The sequence below is a fragment of the Pithys albifrons genome, chromosome 2, assembly GCF_047495875.1.
Source record: "Pithys albifrons albifrons isolate INPA30051 chromosome 2, PitAlb_v1, whole genome shotgun sequence".
NCBI lineage: Eukaryota > Metazoa > Chordata > Aves > Passeriformes > Thamnophilidae > Pithys > Pithys albifrons.
Window position 1 is genome coordinate 67,280,242 of NC_092459.1, and position 26,031 is coordinate 67,306,272.

The 26,031-nt window shown below is 36.0% G+C and overlaps 1 protein-coding gene across 1 annotated transcript in view; it reads left to right on the forward strand.

Annotated features, from left to right (window-relative positions):
* Positions 1-26,031, forward strand: part of SHPRH (SNF2 histone linker PHD RING helicase) — a 55,054-nt gene that overhangs the window by 12,152 nt on the left and 16,871 nt on the right. The window contains exons 10-24 of the mRNA XM_071549373.1: positions 2,319-2,570; positions 3,369-3,447; positions 5,399-5,562; positions 5,652-5,908; positions 8,431-8,552; positions 11,036-11,124; positions 12,870-12,959; positions 14,960-15,067; positions 16,022-16,164; positions 18,158-18,331; positions 18,648-18,710; positions 19,754-19,979; positions 21,858-22,001; positions 23,300-23,401; positions 24,209-24,280. Of these exons, the coding sequence (XP_071405474.1) occupies positions 2,319-2,570; positions 3,369-3,447; positions 5,399-5,562; positions 5,652-5,908; positions 8,431-8,552; positions 11,036-11,124; positions 12,870-12,959; positions 14,960-15,067; positions 16,022-16,164; positions 18,158-18,331; positions 18,648-18,710; positions 19,754-19,979; positions 21,858-22,001; positions 23,300-23,401; positions 24,209-24,280 (2,085 nt within the window). The remainder of the gene's footprint in view (positions 1-2,318; positions 2,571-3,368; positions 3,448-5,398; positions 5,563-5,651; positions 5,909-8,430; positions 8,553-11,035; positions 11,125-12,869; positions 12,960-14,959; positions 15,068-16,021; positions 16,165-18,157; positions 18,332-18,647; positions 18,711-19,753; positions 19,980-21,857; positions 22,002-23,299; positions 23,402-24,208; positions 24,281-26,031) is intronic.

Genomic DNA, 26,031 nt, shown 5'->3' on the forward strand with positions numbered 1-26,031 from the left:
GCTTTGGCATCACGAGAGGCATCATTGTTCCAGAAAGACTGCAAGTAGTTCTTAGTTTTTTTTCTTTTTTAGTGGGCCACTGGGAGATAATACAGTGGACCTGATATCTATAGCAAATGGAAGCAAAGTTTGAGAGTTGCAACAACAGGTGATTCCTGAGAGGGAAGGCTGTTTGAAAGACTACCAAACAGCTTAAAAAGGGCTGACTATAGGTGTTTTGAGTGTTGTCTCACTGTATACTTGTGTCTAAGCAACTCTCTGACTGTTGCTTCTCATTTGATTTTAGGTTAAAAGTGTTTCAGTAGGTAAAGAGTGTAGTTTTGCATTTCTGGTTCTCAAGCTTTATAAAAGTAGTCTTGGGCCTTGGTGTTTACTGAAAACAACACCATTGCAACTTGGGCGTTGTCTTTATAACATCTGCCATATTTATTAGGATGTTGCTTATTTGGAGATCATGTATTGTTCTTTCACTTGATTTCTAATAGCCCTGTCACTAAAATAAACCTAATTAGGAAATGTGGCTATACAGGATTTTTTAAAACATAGTTATCACAGTATTCAAGGGTGACCATTGTCTTTTGTTACCAATGCAGTCAAATTTTGTCCTTCACGCTTTTCAGTAGTCAAGAACCTTTGTAATGATCAAGTGCTTTGAAAGTCACAGATGCCCTGTATTTTGGATAAAATACAGTAGTAGTAGATTGATATAACTTTGTATTCCAGGATGTATCTTGTACCTTCAGCTGTTATGCATAGATGCCCAATGTATAAATGAGTTCTCAGCCTCCAGTGCCATGTGTGTGAGCAGTCTAATTAGATTTAGGGCAATGTGGTTTTCCTAGGGCCCCAACCAAGTTTTACACTAGCGTGGATGAAAATTCTTAGAAATAGATTTACATGGTAACAATAAAATAGTTTAAATACCGAATGTCAGTACTTTAAACTATGTGATATCTTCCATTCTAAGAGATTGTTTTAATTTTCTTTTAACTGCCAGCTGTAAGCAAGACTTGCTTTCAGTGTTGCTTCAAAATGAAAATTTGGGGTTTTATTTTCTGTGAAGGTAAAATGAGTAGGGGCGATATTTAAAAGAACCAGTTTCACATGTTAATAGCTTTTGCATTGCATGTGAAGTGTTTTTTTTTTTTACTCTTCCAACTGCTTACAACCCATGGGAAATTCTAATGGTTTTATGTAAGAAACAAGAAATTAAAATTCATCAGTAGGTCTTGCTTTGTGGCAGGTTGTTTTTTCGCGCTGCTGTGGTAGCAACCAAACCTCAGCCAAGTTACAAACCTCCCAAAAATCTGTTAATAAATACTTGAAGAAATCTTTAGACTTCGCGAGCTATTTATTTCTTCTTGGTTGCTTCAGTGAGCATCCTCCTTTTGGTTTATTTGGTTTTTTTCTCCCCCCTCCCCTACACCCTTCTGTCTCTTGTTTCACATGCATGACCTGGTTGCACATGCTCTGTTATCCCAGTCTGGGGCTGGACAGGTAATTTTCTGAAGGTGTTTCTTTCAGTTGACAGAAACACTGTTGCTCTATGCACCAATGTGTAGGGAGATTATTACTGGAAAAAAAAATATGGATGACAGTAAAATCATGTGCTGATTATCAAGGGGTAAAGAGCAGTTATTTTAACTTCTGTATGTTTCCAAAAGGTTTTGGCTTAAAATTATGAAAGAGACAAGAAAAGTACTTTTGATAATAGAACAAATGTCATTATGAAAGGTTTATAAAAATAGTTGCTGCACAGAGATTGTTTTTTAATAGGATATTTTTTTCATCATATAAATCTCCACAGAAATCCTTTTGTAGGTAAAACTCAGGTTATCATTTCTGGTTTTTATATATTTTGATGCATATTTCTGTCTTGGCCTAATCATCCATTAAATTTTTGTGGCCATGGGATGAAAGGTAATACATCTACAGTAAAGGAGAGAAGAAGACTGGACATGTAACTTACATATTGTTGTGCGTATAACGTTATAGAATACTTAATCTTCAAACAACTGTTACAACAAATAATTGTTGTAGAAAATAATGGAGTCCTCTCTTCTTCAAAGCAGAAAAAAATGTTTTGCAAAGTTATAAATAATTATACATTAAAAATTCCTGTCTGTGACTGTATTGTATTTATTATTATACTACTTAGATGTAATTCCCACTGTGCTGCTGTATGAATACAGATTTATGAATGGTTTTGTATTAATGAGGAACACAGCTAAAGCTTGCATGTATTAAGCTGTACTGATATTTTGCCATTTTCTATTAAAGTGTTACCCTTCTTTGCTGTTGAATATAAATCTCTGTAGGTGTATCAAGGTGTGAAGAAGCATGGCTTTTTGCAGCCTCACATGTTGGCAGAGCAGGAGGTGGTTATCACCACCTATGATGTCCTGCGCACAGAACTGAACTACGTCGACATCCCCCACAGCAACAGCGAAGATGGGCGCCGTTTCAGGAACCAGAAGCGATACATGGCCATCCCAAGCCCCTTAGTAGCAGTGGAGTGGTGGAGGATCTGCCTTGATGAAGCACAGATGATTGAATGCACTACTGCAAAGGTATGACATTCTAGCTCATGCGTTTATTTAACTTGAAAAGGTTTTGACAAGTTTATTGTAAATAATAGAGTAGACTTCCCTTTCCCTCTCTTAATGTTCAGTGCACTCAAGTAATTTGTCCTTGTAGCTTATGCTTTAGAAGTGAATTTTCTGTAGAAGATACTTACTATTAAATGGTTCTCCTGTTGGAATTTTGGCAGACTGTGAAGTATATCCAGCTCAAAAAATACTACACATAATCTGTACTGACAGTTTAAAGAACTGGGTCATCATGTTGTGTATGGTGTTTGATAGTTTCAAACAAGACACTAGCCTGTTCAGTGATATGGTTCTGAGGCATAGATATGTCCTTCGGGTCTAGAAGCTAAAATTGTCAGCAGTCTGTCTGCAAACTAAAGGGATGCAGTCTGCAGGGGGAGATTATTTTAATTAGTGTTTGTCCAGTCTTTTTGCCCAAGACTGGAAGACAAAAATGCTACTTTCATAATGCCTTATGGGGTTTCTTTTTTTTTTTTTACGTAGTTTCTTTTGGCATCTCTTTGTCTTCTGTGAACTCTTAACTGCACTTGTTTACTTGGAAGAAGACATGGCTTTTATCAGCCTTCAATTACCATCAAAAAAGCTCAAAAATTTTAGATATATTTTCATAATATATTGTACTGATGCTACTTCTAATCTGCCAATGTTACACACTGAAAAGATGTTCAGACTTCTCAAAAATAAGGTCCGTGTGTCATCAGACTGTGTTCTGCTCTTTGTTTTTTCTTTTTTACCATTGGCTCTATCTCTGTTTATTAGGCTGCTGAAATGGCGCTTCGTTTAAGTGGAATCAATCGCTGGTGTGTCAGTGGCACTCCTGTACAGCGAGGATTAGAAGGTGAGATTTTATGTAGCAGGGTCATCTGTGAGATTTCCTTATGCTGATAATTGGGTAGTGCTTTGAAGCAGTTAAAACATCTGGTAGTTTTGCTCTGATTTGATTAGGTACTCTGACTTGGTAAGCCATAGACTTTAAGCATGTAATAAAGCCATCCAATACATGTATCAATATTAAAATTGCAGAGCTGAGATCTTTTTGTCTCTCTTTGTGAGACAGATACTTCGGGGAGCAGAGAAGCTGTACGTCTAGCAGCTGACTCAAGTCTATTCTTCCGTTTTCACTTAGCAGTGTGACTAAATGTTAACCCTTCTCTATTGTGGCTGTAGATAGTCTGCTCTGGTTACAGAATCCTTTAAGCTGTCAAATGCAGCAGGAAAAACTGTATTTGCCTTTTTCATAGCCCTGTATGAACTACTGTGGGCATCAACTGCCATGAATAAATTGTAGAAGAAATTCTAAAAATACGCTAAAGCTTATGAAACTGTCTTAAGTCATTATGTAAGGACTTAATTGAGATCTGTGGAGTAGGTTGCTGTATGTTAGCAGGTGTCATTTATCTTGTTTTCCTGAGATACTCAGTTTCTGTAGACAGGCTTCAGACTGATAGAGAAAAGGAGCTGACTATTCTGTCTCCCTCTGTTCTCTAATGGATTTAGGAATATATTGTACATGTTGAGGCAAGGAGTTTGAAAGTGGATAAATCAGTGTAAGCATTTGTGGACTGTTGTCTGGATACCTAATTATAAAAGTCAATATTGCAGATTTAATTCATTATGAAATTGTGAATTAAATTTATAAATTTATAAATACACAATAGTTGTGAGAATACATACTCAATAAATCAAACCTTGTAGAAGGAACTGATGGATTTTACTGTCATGATTAATCTCTTCAAGGCCTTATGTGTGATAGTGTTGATTTAAATACGTATTTGAAATGTCCTGTTGTCCATAACACATGTGGACAGACTCTCAGGCTATACTAAGGCAGCCCCCATCACACAGGGGTTGAAAGCTGCTGATTCATTTCAATCTGTGCCACTGCTGCTGTAATACCATGGGATAGGACCTCTGGGTAAACAGTTGCTTCTTGCATAGAAATGATTCCCAGGATTTTTATTCCCCTGGTCTGTCATGTATTTGGTGAATGTCTTACTGCTTTCAGCTGAATACCAAAATTACCATAAAGCTAACATAATAAAGAATGTAGCCACTGGATCTTTAAGAACTACAAGATACTGTCACATATCTGTTTCTGCATTGTCCACATGCAGCATTTAAATGTATACTGCTGTATTTTTCCAGTAAGATTTGGTTGCAAATTTAAAGTCAGCATGTCTTTAAATTTTATTCCAAAAGGTAATGGATTTCTGAATTAGGCAGAATTAGCAATTACATTGTATAGTCTCAATTAACAAGAAAACAAGTAAGGTGTCTTTTGTTAATTTTTTGTGCCTTAGTAGAGAAGTGAAAGTCTTCTGAATTGCAGCCCCTTCAAGGGTGGTAGGCAGTAGACAGCTGGTGCACAGCAGGCTGTGAAGTAATGATACCAAGCAATATTGTTATAGAAAAACCTGGCAAACCCAGTTAACCATATGCAGTCATGTAATTTCTGCCTCTCAGTTCTACTCTGAATAGGTTTAAATTCATTGCTCTTTTCTGCTAAACGTGAAATTAGGAAAGTGTCTCAGAAACAGCTATATTCTTGCAAGTTGTGTGGAAATCAGCAGCTAGCTAAAGGAGAGAACCCCCACCTTCCCCCACCCAGTCCCTTGCCTAAAATTAAATATTTTGATGAGGTAATGACTGGAAAACAAGTGCTAAAGATAATGGTCAGAATGTAGTTGCTTTATGCCTGGTAGCCTTTGTATGAAAGTTAATTTTTTTGGAGGCAATTGTGAAGTATTGAAACACAAACATTGTACTAAAACGCTTTCTTTTCTTGGCAGATTTGTATGGATTAGTCCTTTTTCTTGGAGTTGATCCCTACTGGGTCAAATATTGGTGGGACCAGCTTTTGTATCGACCTTATTGTAGGAAAAATCCCCAGCCTCTCTACAGTCTAATTGCGAAGATAATGTGGAGATCAGCAAAGAAGGACGTGATTGACCAAGTAAATAAGAGTTTTGAGTTTTAAAGTTCCTAAACATCATTTATCTATAGTTTTATTTGCAAATTATTTATTTTCTTTTTTGATTGCAGATTCAAATCCCCCCTCAGACAGAAGATATACACTGGCTTCACTTCTCTCCTGTGGAGAGACACTTCTATCATCGCCAGCACGAGGTGTGCTGCCAGGATGCATTGGCAAAACTCAGGAAGATTTCAGACTGGACTCTTAAGCTTAGCAGCCTAGATAGAAGGACTGTGACTTCCATACTGTACCCTTTGCTACGGCTGAGGCAGGCCTGCTGTCATCCACAAGCTGTTCGTGGAGAGTTCTTACCATTACAGAAAAGGTGAATTTCTGTCATTTCTTAAAAGGCCTGCTTTATCCAAAGCAAAACTCTGATTGTCCCAAACAGTGCAAGATCTTGTACAGTTCACAAACAAGGACAATTTTAAGCTTCTTTAGTTAAATGTGCAACTATGGTAGACCAAGCTAATCTGACAGCAGAAGCTGAATAGGTTGAAGTTGGGTTGTTAGTGTAGTTCTTGTGTTAAAATGGTACTGAGAGGCAATTTAGTTTTCCAGTAGCATTTTAACCTTACAATGTTGATGGATACTTGTGTGTTGCAGTTACAGAGTGAGTGTGAAACAAACCAGATTCTTTCTGAGTTTTAAATAAGCCCACTGATTTTCTTTTGTCTCTTACAAAACCCGTGTTCATAAATGAGGAGAATTAACAAAATGAATCAACAGAATGGAATAATGATTTAGTTCAAAGAAAATGTTAATGTGAGGTTGCAGAATTTGTAAACGTGGATCCAAACTTGAAAGCTGTGCAAATGCTTTTTGCCTTTATTTTTGCATGTTTTCAAGTTTATCTTTCTCGCAAGTGCCCTCCAAGTATCAGTTTGGTCTCATTTGTTACGCCAAAAGCTTGTTGCTAGCCCTATTGCTAAATGTAGCTGCTTACACTTTCAATCAGTTACAGCGAGGCTGTTCCCATTCCAGACTCTCAGAGCACTGTGTCTTTCTTTTTTCAGCTGCAAGTAGAGAACTTAAACTTTTTGGACTGCCATTGTTATTCCTACTGTGTCCTAGTCTTGTTCATCCTGTGTCCTAGTCTTGTTCATCCATTCTATTCAATCTCTTTCTATGCTTTTTGAAGTTTTGTGTCCCACTCCTTCCCTCTTCTCATACAGGGCACCTACCATGCCTAAGCAGCGAAATGGGCTTTGCACCTCCTTCAGCAGAGGCCAATAGGTAGATGCTGTGCTGTAACACTTTCTGTCTCACAGTCTGCTAGTGTGGAAGAAGGGCTCAAACATAGGAGAAATCGGTATTCCCACCCATACAAGATTATTTGCGTTTAAATGAGCCAGAGTAGTATAAAGGAAGTGTGTAAACTGAGCAGAGTATGCTGGGAACACCTCAGTACTGTCTTGATTTTGGTAGACTGGTTGCACAGTGACAGCTGCACAGTAACTGTGGTGGAAAAACCAGCAATGAAAATTAAATCTTTCTTAAAACACATGTACAAAGAAAAGTCATTTCCCAACACTCTTTACATATCTTTTTTGTGAATCAAACTTGAGTGCAGCAGTAGACATTCCCAGAACAGAGAAAAGATTTGGCTCCTAGTTTTGGTTATACATTGGAGAACAGTGAAGAAATTCACTGATAGGTTTCTAGTTAACTGAGTTAGAAAACCCCTTCTTTTTGTCTTAATTGGTAGTCTCATGCTGTGTGCCAAATTGCATATTTTATATGTACATCCTTTTGCTTTTATAATTTTTCTTGAAACTTGATGATTTTGAAAATAGAAGGTAAGTAGCAATGGTGAAAGTGCCAGCAGATGCAGGTGCTATGTATATTTGCCATTACCTCTGCAGAATACAGCTAATTATGAGTAGTGTAGTAGAAGCCCAAAAATCAGTTTCTGCAACTGGAACAATGTTGCATAGAGGGTAAAATAAAGGCCTAGATAAGGACATCCTTCCAGCATAATTTGGGCCCAGTCTGCACTGGCATTACATCACCTCCTACTCTGTCCCACAGTGCTGAACTCCAAATAGTAAATGCTTCTCTAAAAGGGAAATAGGCTGAGGAGCAGTTTCAGGGAAGGAGATTAGTGTCTGGTTTAACAGCAGCAACTGATCATAGAAGCAGTGTCAGGTCATCTCTTGTAGGCTGTTGCTACTGTTTACTCACCTGTCTCTTCATATCAGTCCTCTTTGTGCTTAGATTCATTATCCATTGGCCTTACTCCAAGCTAACCTTCATGCTTCCTTCTTGCTTATTTTTCATTTCTGTTCCTACTTCTTTCTCTTACCTCTCCAATTCCTGTATTTTAATTTTCTTCTGACTAAATTCATTTCATAATTTATAAATATGACAAAAGTAGAATAGGGAGTTTAGAATTATTTTTGCTGATTTTCTCTGTTTTCATTGACGTCTCGTGTTTTGATTGGTAGCAGAGGGTAGAACTGTAGTCTCTCGTGTCTGTTTTCATCTGAACAGTTTCTGACAAAATGAGGTCTATTTTCACTTGTTCCTAGTTCAGCCCTGTAACAAAAAGAGCAAAGTATTTTGTCCTGTGAAGGATTATTTTTCCTAGTTCTAATTTTCTTCTTGGGTTCTTCTTTCTGTTCTTAGGAGATGCCAGCCTCTCAACACACTCGAGTTAGGGTAAAGCTCTAGCAGAAAGAAAAGCCAACAGCTAGGGGTTTTTTAACGAGTAAATAAGTATTGAAACAACATTTGCCCAATATGTTACATGCATGTGGCCAATTTTTATGTGGCGCAGCATGACAGGTTTTCTTCTCTAATGTTGTGATTTTGTTTCAAATTTGAGCCATTTGTTCTCCTTTTCAGCACCATGACCATGGAGGAACTGTTAGCATCTCTGCAAAAGAAATGTCGAACAGAGAGTGAAGAAGCTCACCGACAGTTGGTGTGTGCTCTTAATGGCTTAGCTGGTATCCATATCATTAAAGGTAAGACTGGATGGCTGTAGCATATTCTTTACTTCTTTTATTAAAGGAGTAAAGAATATGCTACATCTCTGTGTGTACTGGGAGGATAAAAGAAGCCATACTTGTGTAATTGTACTTAACCTGCTTTTGTTTTATCACTATTGCTTTCTGGGCTTCCTTTGTGCCCCCTGCCATGCAAACTGTTATGCTGACTGTGTAATCTCTTCCCTGCTGCCTCCTGTACAGCTCCGCCAATGTAGATTTTGTCTGAATTATGAGGGAAAAAAAAGGCAAGCAAAAATAACTATATTAATCTTGAATGTCCCACTAAACAAAATAAAAATAAATCAAAATTACTTAGTTATGAATGTGAAAAAATGTCTCTTTTCCAAGTTCTTCTAAAGTTGACAAGCTGAATTTTCCAGCTCATGTTAAAGCCTTCTTTCAAAGAGGAGAACAAGCAAACTGCCTTTTCTGTTACTTGCCTTACAGAAAGACTACATTCAGATTCTCTAATCTGTAGGTAGTAATTAGTAGCTTTGAAATACTTTCTTATGATTACAGGATGAAGATAAGTGTTTCAGATAGAATTAAGCGCTTAGAAAGGTTTATGTACAGAATAAATACTTCTAAAATACACTAGTAGCAAAAATGAAGCTTGGCTTGTTTTGAAAAGCAGATTGATGAAAATTTCATCTGGTGATGAACAAAAGCAGGACTGGGGCAGAGTTCTGGTCTGTAACTCTCTCCCCAGTATTACCCTTATGCTCAATTGTCTTTATCAGAGAGAAGAAAGCACACCTTATATGAAAGTGAAGTCATAAATTTATTCCTAGTATAATTGAAATCTTACAGGTCTAATTGTTATTAGTCCAGATCTAATTCTTAGAGGCAAAAAAAGAATAACAATCATACACTTGTTTCTACTGGTGGTCCTGCTTTTGTGCTCACCTTTCTGCTAAGACCCTTCTGGGTCCTGAAGTCAGTGGTTTCATAGAGATGGTGGCAGTGCTATCCCTGGTTGTCACTACCGTCATCAAAAGGAGTAAGATGTTTGTGTTGATGGTTTCTTTCTCACACAAGGATCTAGTTAGGGTCATTTTTATGTTTGCTAACACACGTTTGCATCTTTCTCTTTCTTTATTGGTCTGCAGCTCCATTAAACACCAAATTTATGTACATGTTGCCTTTTATGAATGTTACATACTCTTTCTTTGTTCTCTTTGTTGCCCTTAAAACCAGTTTTGTCCAGCTCTAAGTCCGCATTTCTTTGACTGTGGGTGAGTTGTTTATAGCCATGGCTTTCTTATTCACTGTCCGCCCTGTGCACCATCTCTTAGCAGCATCCCATGGCTGTACTCTACACTTCATCCTATATCTTTACTTCTCAAGGCCTCTGCTGTTGTTACTAGGCCTGTATTTCCCTACACTACATCGTGTTAGTTGTAAATACCTCATTCAATGTGGAATAACTGCTTGTATTGCTATCTGTGTAAAGCTGTGTTTGTACTACACAAAGATAAACAAAAGTTAAAAATCTGCAACATTAAACATTTGCCTTAGACACCTAATGAATTACAGAAGTTGCTATCACTGCTCAGCCAAGTAAAAGGTCCAGGCAGGTCAATCAAAATTCAAAGGAGGCCTGACAGGCTTCAAGCTTGAGGCCTTGCAAATTCAGCATATAGCATTTGGCCTGTTACTAGTAATGGCAATTCTATATTGCAGGACTACACCCTCACAACTGGCAGTGCTTTCAATGTAAGAAGCAACAAATCCTGTTGACATAGGATTTTTGTTTTAACTCTGTCTTTATACATTTCTCATTAATGTACTTTGACATGTTTTAAGAGTCTCTAAGACTATTACTGCTAAGTAAATTACCATCGGTTGAGAAAAGAAAATGAAAATGGATTTATTTTTCTCTGCTTTTCCACATGCAATTAATTTCAATTTTGTATTTCATTTTTCATTTATATGATCTATTTTCTGAGAAGTGGTTGTGATGTTGGCAGCTTACATCAGTAGTTATGCTCCCTGCATGTACTTTAACATTTCTGCATTTCTGAAGTATGACACAACTTTTATTGTTTTTGCTGGAAGAGTGAATGTCTTTGCAGTGCAAATTTAGCAATGCATCACTGCAGTGAGTTGTAGATGATTTTTTTTAGTGCAACATGTGAGTTTTTTGAACTTACGCAGTCACGATTACATATTTTAAGATTAAGAGGTCTACAGATCTTGCAGTCACAAAAGATATTTAATTTGGGAATTGCTTAGTCTTTGTATAAAACTCTGTCTTTTACCTTTTTTTTTGGTGGTGGGAGGGGTGTGGAAAGAATAGAAAAGGCTTGCTTGAAGACAAGCACTTGTTACACAGACTCTCTGAAAACATCTTAGTATGTTACAAGTGTTATAACTCGTGTTACATCAAGGTCGGTCATGGCTGCTTGTATCTTTAAAAACCAACTCCATATGTCTTTGTTACTCTTGTTTTAATTCAGGAGAATATGCATTGGCTGCAGAGATGTACAGAGAAGTATTAAGATCATCTGAAGAGCACAAAGAAAAGCTCAAAACAGATTCCTTGCAAGTGAGTGAGCATTGAAATGTAAAGAGATATAGTTAAGAACTGGAATACTTTAGATGTAATTTAACAGGTCAGTCTTTTCTTCCTCCCAATGGTTTGCTGAGTGATCCTTTCAGTGTGCTGTCATGATCACAGTCTTTAGATAGGAATCTGTTCAGTGATTTAGATAGGAATCTGGTGACCTTCACGTTTCTTTTTTTTTTTTTTAATGCTACTGTATTCCTAAAAACTTATTTATGAGTCTCCATGATGTCCCTGAAGCAGTGTATGATCTCCACCTGCTGTTCTGCAATAAACCTAACAAGCTGAATTCCTAGACTCGTGCGTGTGACTCTGGCTGCTCACCTTAATGGTGCTACATTACATCCTGCAAATACAGAATGCTGGGTTTGCTCTGAAAGTGATGGTGATGTGCCAAATGATAGAGAACAATAAAATTTTTACACTGCATAAGATAAAAGGACATCAGTATATGAAAAAAATCAAAGTGAATTTTCTCGTCAGACATTTGTCTTCATGAATTTTGAATACTATATTAAAAATATGAATATATTTTACTGGTAAAAAAATCAGTGGTTGTCTAGGTAACATCTTTAGATTTCTTCAAGAGATATCAGTTTTAAAATAGCCAAAATTCTCTCCAGCGTAACAAGATATTTAAAATGTTAATGACAGATAAATAAGAAGTGATCAGTTTGTCGCTTTCTTTGCTTGCTTTGCTAAATAAATTATTGATTTGTGGTCATCTGATGTCTCTGTTACACTTTGTTTCTTCCTTCTCCTTTGTGGCTTCCTGGTGGCCTTTTTTCCTTAGCATAGCCATATTAGCATAATCTTGCTAATATAGTCATAACTTAATTATATAATATACATAATTAAACTGTTGTACTGGATTATGCAATCCCATAAAGCTTCCCCCCCCCCCCCTAAATATATGCTACGTAATAGTGCCTTGATATAATAAAACTCAGCTACTGTTCAGTACTTCTCAGTTGTGTAGGTTTAGCTCTTAGGGGTAATGGCAAACCACTGCTGGCCAGTCCCCTTCAGAGGCTGAGACAGTAATAGGGCAAAGATGAAGTGAATGCAGGAGACGAGATGGGCACAAGTTAATGATGTTGGTGGAAATTATTAGTGTGAGTCTGTGGCAGCTGTGCCAATAGTGGGCTGGGCTGGGTACAGAGGGTGAACCTATGGGAGAGAAACACAGTTGCCTTGTATTTACAGTCAAGTTTATTTTCCCTAAAAATAAAATAAAATGTCATGTTTTATTCAGTCATCTTTTATTTCAGAATAGTGAAAATTAGACAAATGATTGAAGCTCATGTGATCTGATATTTTTCTTATACTTTATTTTGCTGTAGATGGGCCAAGTGAATTGTTTCCTTAGAATATTCTAAAATACATTTACAAAAGAATGTACTCTGAGATAAATACTTTGTGTTCTGTAATAGTGAAGGGCTGTTTTAATTAGGAGCATGAGTCTGGGAGACTATCTGATGACCTGTTACCAAACTTGCCTGCTGATTTGCTTTTGAGGTGTTGAAAGTCTTTCACTTCCTATTGTTTCCCTGTCTTGGTAAAATGAGGGAAATAATGTTTGTTTTCTTAACCGAGAAAAAGTAAAACTAATTTTAAATGCGTACTAATTTTCTTGCTGTTAGTTTTCATTGCTGTTCAAGCTTTTCCTGTCACAGGTGTTGCAATGGGCTTTTTTCATGATTGCTGTTGACTTTGTGTATATTTAGAGACTTCATTCTACACACAATTTGATGGAATTGTTGGCAAAGCACTCAGGAATTCCCCTGACTCTGCGTGATGGCCGACTTGCAGAAGAGGTAAACAAAGGGGTTTTTTATATAGATGCATTCTGAAGAGCACATTTTTATTTTTTCTGTATTTTCTTTAACTAAAGAAATAACATTAAATAGCTTTAAAGTTAACTACATGCATTTCCCTTCAACTGGCCAAAATGAAGAGTTTTTTAGAGTGTGAGATGAGAGCAGAAATGTCCAGTAGAAGACTGCCGTTCTGAATGCTTAGTGGCCTCTGTTATATGTTGTGAGTGTGTTTTATGGAGTTTTTAATAATTTTTTCTCTAAAATATTGCTTCCTCACACCCACAATGTTCCTATGAAAATAACTTCAATAGATGTTACTGATAAAGTCCTTTATTTCATCACATTTTCTTTAGCTTTCCTCTTTTTTAACTTCTAGTTTTCTCTAGGTGAAGTTCTTATTTTTCTTGGGCCAGATGAGCAAGTCACTGTATATTGCTTTCTGTGTGCATTAGCCTGTTTAACTATATCCTTAATATTAACTGGGGAAATACCTGGCAAATAGGAGGATCCCTCTTCCACCCTTGGTTACTTGTAGTGGACATATGGACCATATTTGCGAAGGAATGTTAGTATTATCACATTATTTGGGTTGAAAGGGGCTTTGGGTCATCACTAGCTGAGCTTTCCCCTCAGAGCAGGGTCAACACTCATTTCTGACTGGGTATCTCACAGCTTTATCCAACTGAACCATGAAAACCTCCAAGGAAAAAGATATGACAGCTTATCTGAGCAACCTGTTCCAGTACTTCATAAATTTCATAGTAGAGGAAAAAACCCATGCAGAACCTCCCATTTCAATTTATAGCCATTGTCCCTTGTTCATTTACAATGTACCTGGCTCCCAGTCTTGGTGATTTCCTTCTGGCTGCTGGAAGGCTGTTCTTTAGTACCCTCAAAGCTGCACAGTTTACAAATCTTACAGCCTCTCCTGTTTTGTTGTGGTGATCAGGATCTGTATTATTATTTGGATATCTTGTGATATTTTTATAATTTTTACAAAAATTCTTTCACAAATGTTTAATAAGACTTGATTTCATAAATACTTTTAAGTTTCTACCCATCTTTATAGAAATAGTATGGAAATACTGCCTGGTTTTTATTGACTTGTAATTCTAGAAATTTTTAAATGTCACCTTCTCCTGACGTTGTAAAAAGGGGATTGGAAAATCTATGTTTTGTTTATAAAATTTATATTTTGTTTTGTGAAGCAGAGGTTGTTTTTCATAGCTATCTTTTGCCAGTAGCTTGTCTAAATACCCAAGAGTCCTCTCCACTTCAGGTAAACTGGGCTCTGTAAAAACAAAATAATTATCTTAATAGTAGCAAACAAAAAGAAAGACTTAAACACACTAAAATGCACAAAATAAAGGTACCTTGGTGAAATTGGTATGTAATGGTGAAAGATAGATGTTACTTGTAAGTTGGCTGTTCGTCAGATTTTAAAATGTGAAATAAACCGATACTGGTTTTATGGTGGAGGCACTTGCATACTAAAAGAGGTTTCACAGAAGTAATTTCTGTGAAAAACTTGTATGTGTTGTACCTAAAAATAATGAAATTTAAGCCTTTCTTGTCATGAGTAAGTTTTATATGTAGATAAATTCAATTGTCCTGTTCTCAGATTGTTCTGGGATCTTTTTATTGTTTGCTTATTCAACACAGTATATTTATTGTACAGATAAGTAAGAATTGTGTGTTAAATTCCAGCTCTCTTTTGTAACTTAGTGTATTCCTGTTGTGTGGTTTAGGCTTGTCCAAAAGCAAAGTTGCATAGTCAGCATCTTTGTAGCAATTTGTCTTCTCAAATATTTTTTAAGCTTACTAGTAAATGCTCGATTCTAGAGGCAAAAAATGATGCCAAATGTTACAAACCAAAGTGGGTAGCAGACAGATAGCTAACCATTTTAAATTGTTATAGTAGCTGGAGAGGTTTTACATTTTCTGTTATTGTTCCTAAATAGGATTTGTATGTAGCTTAAGTTCTTATTTCCATACAGGCAGAACAACTTCGACAACATTATATGAGTAAATCCAATGCAGAAGTTGCAGAGGCCCATCAGGCCTTACAGCCAGTTCTTCAAACCATTCGGGAGCTCCAGAGAAAGGCAGGTACCTCTTACCTCTTGTCTCTGAATTTTGAGATTTTTTAAAAATACTATTTTCATCTGTTTATCCAGAACTCCACCTGTTTTTATTTTTAACAGTTTTTTGAGTGCCTGTTTGGAATGGAACTTAAGCAGTATGCACACTCACCATAAGCCCAGAACATACTCTGTGTTCCCCACATAAAGAGGCACACAGTACTTGATGAGCAGATGACTAAAAACAGAAGTACATGGGTGGAGTGATTCTAATAAGGTGTAACACCATTCTTGATTTTTTAAATTGACTGTAATTTAGGTAAATAAGCTGTAGGTTTTGGCCTTGAAACATAATCTGTGGTGCATCAGATGGTATTTCAAGGTATTTACTTTCAAGGGAATTGTTCTTTGACATGTTTAGTCATGGTGCTTAATGCTGAATTGTGTTTAGTCAATATGACAATTCAGATTTCACAAAAGATGCAAACTGTTAATGAGTTGATGAACACCCGAACTGAAAGGGTGCTTGTCATTTGCATAATAGTAAAGAAACAATAAAGAAATGAGGACAAGGGGCACATGTATCTTTGTTCACTTGTTAAAATCATAAGGTCACTTTGCTGCTGCTCTATTAATTTCACAGAAAGCTTTGATTAAATGATCTTTTCATCTCCTTGTGAGAGGAGGAAACTTTGAGATCACAATATCTCTATGTGGCTGTTCTGTGTAGATAGCCTTGGTGAATCTAACTCTACTGAAGCAATTTCAAGGTATAGAAGTGGAGGGAATGTAGAAAGTTTTTGAAGTGTTTACAGTTCAGCAGAAGAGGGGCTATTTTTTAATCATGCTCTCATTCATCCTTCACTTTTCATGGAATTAACCATTCTGTGGCTTAAAGAGCAGTATACACCTCTGCTGCAATTAGTAAATTGTTTTTTTGTTGAATTTTCAAGGATAAATCCGTTCTTTTTCATACAGATACGTTCAGGTCCTCCTTGGTGGTTGGATGTCATCCAAACAGCAATACAGTATGCCATCGATGAGGAACTTGTTCAACGTGTGCAAAATGAAATAACCTGCAACTACAAACAGCAGACTAATAAACTCTCCATGGCAGAGAAGTAAGAGAGTAACTAAAATAGCCTAATGAATACAGTTAAGTCCGTTCAAGTGTTCTTATCAGTTTGTGCTAACAGTTGCAATTAAATAGCAGACATTTTTGCTTCAAAGCATCTAAACTGCAATTATGTTTCAAAACCAATCCCTGAAAAGACATAACTAGGCTGAAGACTTGCAAAGAAAAGTAGGAGAATTACTGTTTTCTCTTAGATAAGCATTCTTCAAAATGTTCTTCTGTATTATCTACTGTGGTTTTACAGTCTTCTGTACTTATGCGACTGCTGAGATTGGAAGTTTATTGCATTAAAACTGAGTTACCTCTAAAGGAAATTGACTTGCTTAAGTGGAAAGTAGGCAGACATTATCAGAAAATCCTTGTATAACACCATAAGATAGCATCACTGTTTCTCTGAGCAAAGAATTTTGGGTTGGTTTTGTGTTAGAGACAACAGTACAATTTATGGAACAACAGATTCAGAAGGGACATCAAGAGGTCACTAAAGCAACCCCCAGCTTATAGATCCAGGTCCATGCTCATTCAACCCAATCAGGTTGCACAGATGTTTGCCCTGTTCAATTTAGATTATCTCCAAGGAGGAGATTCAACAGCCTCTGTGTAAAGGCTGTTTCCAGTATTCGACTCACCTGGTGGAAAAAAAGAAACATTAAAATCATTTATCTAGTTACTATTTCTTGTGTTGCATCTTGTATCCACTGCCTCTTGTCCTTTCACCAGGCACGTTTGAGACAGGTTTGGCTCAGTCTTCTCTGTATCTTCCAGTTAGATAAATGTAGAAAGCAGTGAGGGCTCCCATGAGCACTCTCAGCTTAGGGTTGAATAGACACTTTTTGTCCCAGCCTCCTCTCATAGGTTCTGTGCTCCCTCAGTTCTTCACAGAAAAGGGAGACATGGGAAGGAGACTGCTGTCATAGTTTAACCTCTGGCAATTTTCTCAGATACATGAACTTATGCTCTTAAATACAGTCTTACTGAATTGTGTTTTAGTGAAATACAATTGAATTATTATATATAGAGATATATATATAAATGCATGTACATGTGTATGCAAATATCTAATGTGTTTATAAAATGTGTACATATGTATAAATTTAGATACTGAAGAGCTGCACTTATGTTGATTCAATGTGTAAAGATGTATCCTCCATTATGACTAACTGGCTATCATGATCTCAAAAGGTTGCAATTCCTTGCCCTTGCTGCAAGTAAATGTATCTTTTACTTTTCAGTACTTAACATAATTCTATTGAATAATCTAAATAAAGATACAAAACTACCAGGTTTTTAGTGGTGTTGCTAAACCTGTGCTTTGCTCTCCACACTTCATGAAATGGATGTTTCGGATCAAACTTTCCATATGATCTAGAACCAGCCTTGTACATGAATGTCAGACCTTGTAGGAATGGTGTGCTTTCAGCAAGAGACCTCTGCTCGCAGGAAAATCACAACATGAGAAGTGCTTAACTTGAGTTCATGATTCCACTCCAATCACAAGACACCTAGGTTTTAGGAAAATAGTTCATTGTTATGTCCCTTTAATACTTTTAACATTGAAAGCTAACTTGCAGAATGAAATGTATTTTTGTGATGGGTGCATGTGTCTGCTGTGAATTGCACAAGTGCATTGAACATCATTTTGTTGGCTAACAGACACAAGTAAGGCTATAAGTATGTGCAGTTGTTTACCTTTAGTAGATTTGCATTGTGGACCAGAGTGTTTCAGGTTGGTGTTCACTACTGGTACTTGGTCACATCTCTCAAGTCTTGAGAAGAATCTTCTTACTCTACAAATACCATCATTTCGGGTAATAAAATGGAGTGATTTCTGACAGCATTACATGCAGTAGTGATGAGCATTTGCTTTTGATACTTTGTCCTAGATTGCTATTTAGCTATTTCTCTTCTACTTTACATTACTGAATTAAGTTTCGATTTGGTGATTCGGTATACAGTTTTTTCTTTTTTCTTTAAATCAGATTCCGTGACTGCAGAGGCCTTCAATACCTGCTCACAACCCAGCTGGATGAAGTGAAGAAGTTCCAGAAGATTGTAAGAGAAGCAGTGAAAAGCTTAGAAGGACCTCCTTCTAAGGAGGTTATTGAGGCTGCCACTGTCTGCCATTTGCGACCTGTTAGACTTCCACTTAACAAGTATGTCTTGAAAATGGAAAATAAGCTTTAGAAGGGTATTATTAAATTTTCTCTTATTTGAAATAACATATTAAAGCCTTGATTATATACTCAGGGGCTGTATACACACAGATATCACAGATCCATTTGTTAGAATCATGACCTTTGGTTTTATTCTTATAAAATCTTTTTCTGTCATTTATTAAATTGAGTGTAATATGATTTAATTTGTTCTTTTTTAAGGATTTTGTGTGGTTTTATATGTTGGAATAGGGACTTATGGTAATTTGGTTTCTGATGAAATTCTGAGTGCATTCATTTTCAATTTTTATTGCAGCTGTGTCTTTTGTAAGGCTGATGAATTGTTCACAGAATATGAGTCAAAGCTCTTTATGCATAGGTAAGTTTATAGCTTTATAAATCACTGTTAGAAAAAGTGAAAGTTGGATTGGTTTATGTTTTCTTCTTTAAGTTTTCTGAAATAACTTTATTAACAAATGACAGCAACTTCTTGCTAGTGGCTTTGATAACAGTTTTGTTAGGTTTAATTTTCTGTATAAGTGTTGTTTGAACAAGCTGTATACAAGGAATCAATATGTGCCACTTTGTATCAAGCTGCTGTAATATGACCATACATTTGAAATGAAGTGTTCAAGTGTTTTGAAAGTATGTGTATAAATACAAGTATGCTAATTTAATACATGTTCCTCTTTGTGCAAATATTATTTGCAGTCTAGTTGTAAGTGGTGTAGTACAGCACTCATTCAACGTTACAGTGAGAGACAGGATCTCAGACAGGAATGCAGCAGAAAGAAGGGTGACATCAGCACATGGTGTAAGAAGTGTGCAGAGTGGACAGTGTTGAGAGGCATAGATTACAGTTCTCTGCGTGCTTTCTACTCCCATATCCCTCACAATGTCAATATTATATTCAAAGTCTTGAGGTCACAGAAAACATTTTGAAAGTCTTCTGGTGGGTGGGAGCTCTGTTACCTCATGATTGCTGGAATCAGGAAAATGAGTGTGTTTCTCAATTAGTATTTGTCAAGGAGGGAACTGGGCAGCTGTAGTGTTCTTAAATAGTGCAATACACGGCAAATTTTGCATCAGAGTTTAACTGCAATTCTTGTTTATAAAAAAACCCAAAATTGATGTGACATTAAGAACTACAGAAAGATAATTTAGATGCCTAAGCCTTTACAAAAGCTGTTGATGATTTTGAGCTGACAAAATGACCTATACAGTGGCTTCATTGCTGGTAGTGAGGTCACTGTGTTCAAAACAAGCTTTTGAGACACTAGATAATAAAACAGCTGTTTGTATTTTTTTATTTTCATTATCCTTTAATCAAATACTAGAAGGCTGAAATAGATGATGAATAAGTAGAAATGAATGTGGAAGTGCAAAATCTGTGATAAGTGCTGTGTTGGGTTTGTTTTCAAGTGTTAAAGGCCAAATGGCAATATTCGAGGAGATGATAGAAGACCAAGAAGGGCTTGTTGATGACCGTTTGCCCACCACAAGTAGAGGACTGTGGGCAACCAGTGAAACTGAACGTGCCCTGAAAGCTATTCTCTCCTTTGCTAAAGCTCATCGAATGGATGTTAGGCTAACTGAAGAAGGGAGCGTATTCCTGGAACTCTTTGAAGCATGGAAAAAGGAATATAAGGTACAGTAAATGAGATGGTGACAAAACAGTTATGTGGTCCATTTAACTTACTATAAACAGATTGAAGCTGAATATTAACGCATCTAAATTGTATTCCTGAAATTAGACTTTGCCTATACCAAACTTTTCCACAGTGTTTATAACAGGATTTGATTTAAAATGGTTTATATATTATTTAACAGTTTCTAAAAACTATACTGGTAACTAATCAAATTACTAAGCAATATAATTTCTCCTATTAAGACAGTATACAGATATAATTAAATGTGTTCGTCTGTTCACTTAAGCCAGAATGTAGCACAACTCAACAAATCCAGTGTTAGTCCATTCTGTAATTCAATTTACCCTCAGTCTTTCGCTGGCTACAGATGTCCTTTCACTGCTGCTTTACTTCCTGGATCTTGTTTACTACACAACATAACCTGAAATAATTACTCTCCTGTTTGGATAAGAGAGAACTACATAAGTGCTCTGCACCTTTCTTTGTACATCCCTGTGCATCTGTGTTTCCTTGCAGTGAATACATACCTGTGATGGAGAAGGGGGAAGAGCTGTTGCACCCACAAGGCTCTCATTCTGTCTTACAGCTTAGGTGTAATTAAATGGGTTTTCTCTTGAATACTTGTCCTTCTCATTTTTAATTAACGCAGACATCGGGTTCAGTCGAACACACTTAGTACACGAGTGCCTGGTTTATTGATTCTTTTGTACTTTCTTTTGGCATTTTGGTTGGTTGTGGGTTTTTTTGTGTGTGGTGTTTTTGTGTGGTCTGACAGTAGCAGAAATTCTTGTTCTGTGAAGAGTTTGTGCCCCTATTATCTATCTCCCAGGCCTGCTGTTTCATGATTCTAGGAAATCAACAAGTTGCCTAGCTTGCTTTTTCCTAGGAAGTTTTGAAAAAACAAAGATACTGCTAACCAAGAATATAAACATTTGTTATTGGCTTTAATCCATGGAAGAACAAGAAAAGATACCCTATGGAGTGGTTTATTTTTTTGTATATTAGATTAACTATTGGAATTCAATCTCTGTTTTTCATCAAACCTTTTTATTGGTCACCTACTTCCCTCAAATTGGTAGTGCTCATTAGGAGTAAAACTGAGTCTGGATCTGCCTTAAAAAACTTGCTAGTTTACAGTGTAACACATGCAAAACTTTATAAACAAAAGGATATATCAGTCAGCATTTAGGTATCTAGTAGTTAAAGTTATTAAAAGCCTAATAAAGTTGTGCTGCTCCCACAAAGTCAGGTCACTTGCTTATGGTACCAAAATGCTGATTGGAGAATAATGACCCTTCCTGTTCTCATGCTTTGTTACTTTGTGTCCTGGGCTTGTAGCAGTTCACAAAAGGAGGAGGACATAAAGTAACTAGTTACCAAGGCATTGCTAAGTGTTGGGAATTTCCTTCTGCAAGAAGGGACAGTCTCTTAATGTGCCTTTATGTTAGGAAACAAAAGGTGGAACTAATGTGCCAGTGAGAATGAAAATAATGTCATTATGAATCCATCTGTCATGAATTGGAAATGCTGATTCAATGGTCTGTACTACTCTAATCTACACTGAGCTATAAGGATGATACTCCGTGAAATAACACTTATTTTATTCAGCATTTGTAGACTTGCAAGACATTTTGTTTCTGACTTTTTAGTTGCTTTAGTTATTGTAGTAACTAATAGTTGCAGAAGAAATGAGAGACAGATATTTATAGTTGTTTATACAGAGAGGCTGGAAAAGAAAGCAGGCAATATGGTGTCAATACTGTTTATTTTCCTTTGTGATTTGTTGTTGTGGTGGCTGAATACTGTAAAGAAGTATGTCAGAATCATATAAGGGTAACTCAGCTCAGTTCTGCTATTTGTTTGGGGTTTTTTTACAGTTACTTCATGAATATTGGATGGTACTCAGGGATCACGTGTCTGCTATTGATGAACTGGCAATGGCTACAGAACGACTGAGAGTTCGTCATCCGGATGAGCCAAAACCAAATCCACCAGTTCTCCACATCATAGAACCACATGAGGTAAAGTACTGGACAGGAAAGAATGTGTTTTTTCTGAAAAAAACACTACATCCTGCAAAAGTAAAATCTGTCTCTAGATCTATATTTAATGTATATAATATGCCTCTTTCTATTTCAAAAGGGCTTGGTGGAGTATAGAATTCCTATATATTTCTGCATTCAGTATATGGGCCATTTTGAGCTCGTAACTCTTATTTTGATATATTTTTGTTAGCCTTCTGACAGAGTGGCATGTTTCCAAAAGCCTGCCATTCTTTCAGCAGCAGGTAAAAGGCTCTGGGATCTTTCTCTACAATCGTCCAGTTTTCCAAGCTGTGGAAAATTAGGTTGACCTGATTCCTTACCCATATTGCTGCTTTCCACGAGGACCTATAGAACAGCTATGAACACGTAAAAGACAAATCTTTTTTTCAGTATTTTGGAATTTCTGAACTACATCTGAGAGTCTTTTTGTTCATGATGATAGAAAAAATGCTGGGTTGATTTAACCTCTTAATTTTACTTTTTTGCACCAGTAGAAATACATTTTCAATAGAAACGTTTTGTACCTTTTCTTTCAGCAAGATTCAGTGTTAGATGGAAATGCTTCTTTCTGTAAGGAAATAAATATTTCATCTGTATATTGAAAGGATTTTTATAATGGAGCACTTTGTTTAACAAATATGTAACAAAGACTTAAGATTTGTATATGTATATGCAGCTGCAAAAGCAACACCCATTGCTTTGGCCTTCATCCTTCAGGTACCCACCTTTTCTGCACTATTAATAACTACTCCACTCTCAGTTGTAATTAATCTAAAAAGTCAGCATGATGTTTCTGTCTTTGTATAGGTTAAATGAAAAGTGGAAACTTCTTAGAAGTATAAAGAAAATAGTTGTTTCTTACACCTTGTTTTTGGAACCAACAGTTATGTCTAGGATATATATGACTGTAAGAAGATAAATGATAAATTGAATGAAATTCAAAAGAAACATCTAAAAAAATTAAGTTATTTCAATTTTATTTTGTCTCTGGAAAGAAACAAAAATACAAATGAAACAATAAAAAGCAATTTTGTGTACCTTATGGGTTTCAGCCCATTCACAGTGCTGTGTTCATACTGGGTACAAAAAGGAATAGGTAATTAATTTTGCTTGGGGAGAAGCACATCTTAAATTTACAGCATGAGCTGTTCTTCTGTCGGTCACCAGTAAATTATTCATTTGAGTTTCCCCAAAAAATTAATTTAAGCTTTATTGTCAAACTTAACTATTTTTTTTTCCTTTTTTAATATGTGCTTAATATATTATCTTCATAGGTAGAGCAAAATCGAGTGAAACTTCTGAATGACAAGGCAGTTGCCAAGTCACAGCTTCAGAAGAAATTAGGACAACTTCTGTATCTCACTAATCTGGAGAAAGTAAGATTAATGATTCCTTAGTCATTTACCCAAATGAGGTACTCTACCTACTAGAAGAAACCTACCCTTATTTTTATTTAAAACTTCCATCTTAAATTGTGTTTTCTGTGAAGGTTCATTACATGTTGAAATTGAGTGTGTTGTTCATTGTGTTACTGTGTAGTCATAAAATTATTTATTGCATTACATATTTTGGTTATTTGCTATTACACACATACAAAACTGTGAAGTCTTTTTAGATTCTTAAAATTTTCATTGAACTTACTGGGCCATGTTTAGTAGAAGCTTTATAAAATGATTTAACTTTCTGCATATCTTTGCTATTTACAAAGAGCTTACCTTCTGTAACAGAAGGACAGTCATGCCTGAAGGTTAGGTGTTAAAAACATCACACAAACCCCATGTATTATATGTTATTTTAATCACAGTATTTGAATAAGTACAATTATAGTTAAGTAAGAATAGTTAGGCAGAATTTAACTGTTTTTACAACAGTGTGAAGCTGATAGAAAATATGAGGAGTTTCTTATTTGAAGCTTGTATTTTAGAATTTTTCAGAGCTGTTGTAGAGCTATAGATGCTATCTGAAGGACTGCAGTATGAAAAGTGCTCTTTTTCCTTCCCATAAGTTACATATTTTTAACTCCTCAAGATGTACTTTATTAATTAATGCATTTTTTCATTTGCTCACATGGGGGGGCTTTTTAAATGACTTTATTATTCATTTTTTCTAGAAACTTGTTTTAATCGTGGAATAACTTCTTATTTGTTGAAACACAAAGTTTATATTTTTCCTCTACTTTATAGTCTCAGGATAAAACTACTGGGGGAGTTAACCCAGAACCATGTCCGATCTGTGCACGTCAACTGGGAAAACAGGTAAGATATTTAGTCAGCAGGTTTTAGTTTTAGAACATCTTTACCTAGAGCTGAATCAGTTGTGTGTCACATTTTCAGCATCTGATTCAAAATGAATGTTGTATTATAACAGGGGAAATAAGCCCTTTCCTGTAATGTACCAACCAGCCTCTCCCTTGAAATATTGTCTTGCTCAAATGCAAGCACCTCTACTGCCTTTAGCTTTTGACATCAGTGCTTCACGGTCCCAAAAATGTGAGTTTCCTTATTGTTTTATAACTCTAGAGTTACTCTTTGTTCAAAAACATTTATTTGCCATTTAGAAGATAATATTTTTAATAAATAGATAAGCTTTTGTAGCATACTATTTTATTTTACTGTAACTGCTCTTATTGATAGTATTTTTTTCTTCTAAAGAAATGGATATTACCCACTTAAACAGTAGTAATATCCAATAGAATAAAGACTGGCAATCTGCATTTCTTTCCCCACCAATTACCTGCTGTACTGCAGGAGTCGAAGTTTAAGTGATATTTTCTACATCATGAAGTACAAAGTCATAGTTTAAACATGACCTACCGTGTGTTAGATAAAAACATGAAAGGACTCCTGTACAGTCAAACTAAATTGTCTCTTTTTTCAGAGTAGCTATTTTAAGGGGATTTACCTTCTGTCCACTTTATAGTTGTGTAAACATGAACCAGTGAGCTGCCATGTTTCCAAAGTGCCCTCTGTGCTTTTCATCCAAGGGTAATGCAGGTTTTTACAGAGATCAGCTGTTTGTCCTGTTCTCTCCCATTATGCTTTATCTCAGTGCTGAAGGAGGTCACTGAATGGGAAAATCATCTTTTCTTCTTACTTTCTTTATCTTCTCTTAACAGCAAGACTACTGCTTTAGATAATAGCAGCTTCCATGTTACAAGGAACTTTTAAAATACTTTGCATTCTGTTTCTGCATGATGGAAAGAACATCACAAAACCTAAAAGACCTTCTGCTTGATAATCAGTTGTTTAGTCAATTCCCTCTGCTACTTGGTCCCATGACAGCTATTTTATTTTTTCCTCTTAGAATGGCCTACAGAACAGACTAGTACAGCATAAGATACTATTTCTAGGTGCAAAACCACTTGTCTACAAATTGTGTTTCTATTAGGGAAGTTCACAGCTGACATGTACATGTTCTAGTCTCACAAAGCTAAATTTCAACAGCTTCTGCAATGCAATCTCTTGTTTCAAATGCATTCTGTGAAAAAAGAGATTAAACCACTATTTAAAAGATGTCTAGGATTTAAAAGTAGGGAAAATTTAAAGCACTTCCTTTACAACTTATTTAATAAAGACCAGCCTAATATGAATGCATAGGTAAAGAGACTTTTATAGAAGGCCAATGCAAACATTTTTGTAATTTTTTTTGAAGTTGTATAAATATTTAATCTACATACTTAACCTAGGCACTGAGAATCATCATTCATAGAAATGAAAGACTGTGATGTCTTTCCTGAAGTTCAAAACTGGGAAAACAAAAAAATAAACAATAAATGCAGAGAACATCTGTGTATCATGAATCTTTCTGTGATGGAAAACTTTCAAATTCAGGCATTTTAGCAGCTGGAGTGCTAAAAATTTTAAAATTCTTCAGTTTAAATCTGATGAGTGTCATGAAAACAAAGTAATTTCTCTATGAAAATGTAATTTACATATATTAGTACACTGTTTTGCATTGGTCTAAAACTGAATATTGTGTTGTGCTTTTTTTTTTGTTTCCTGCATAG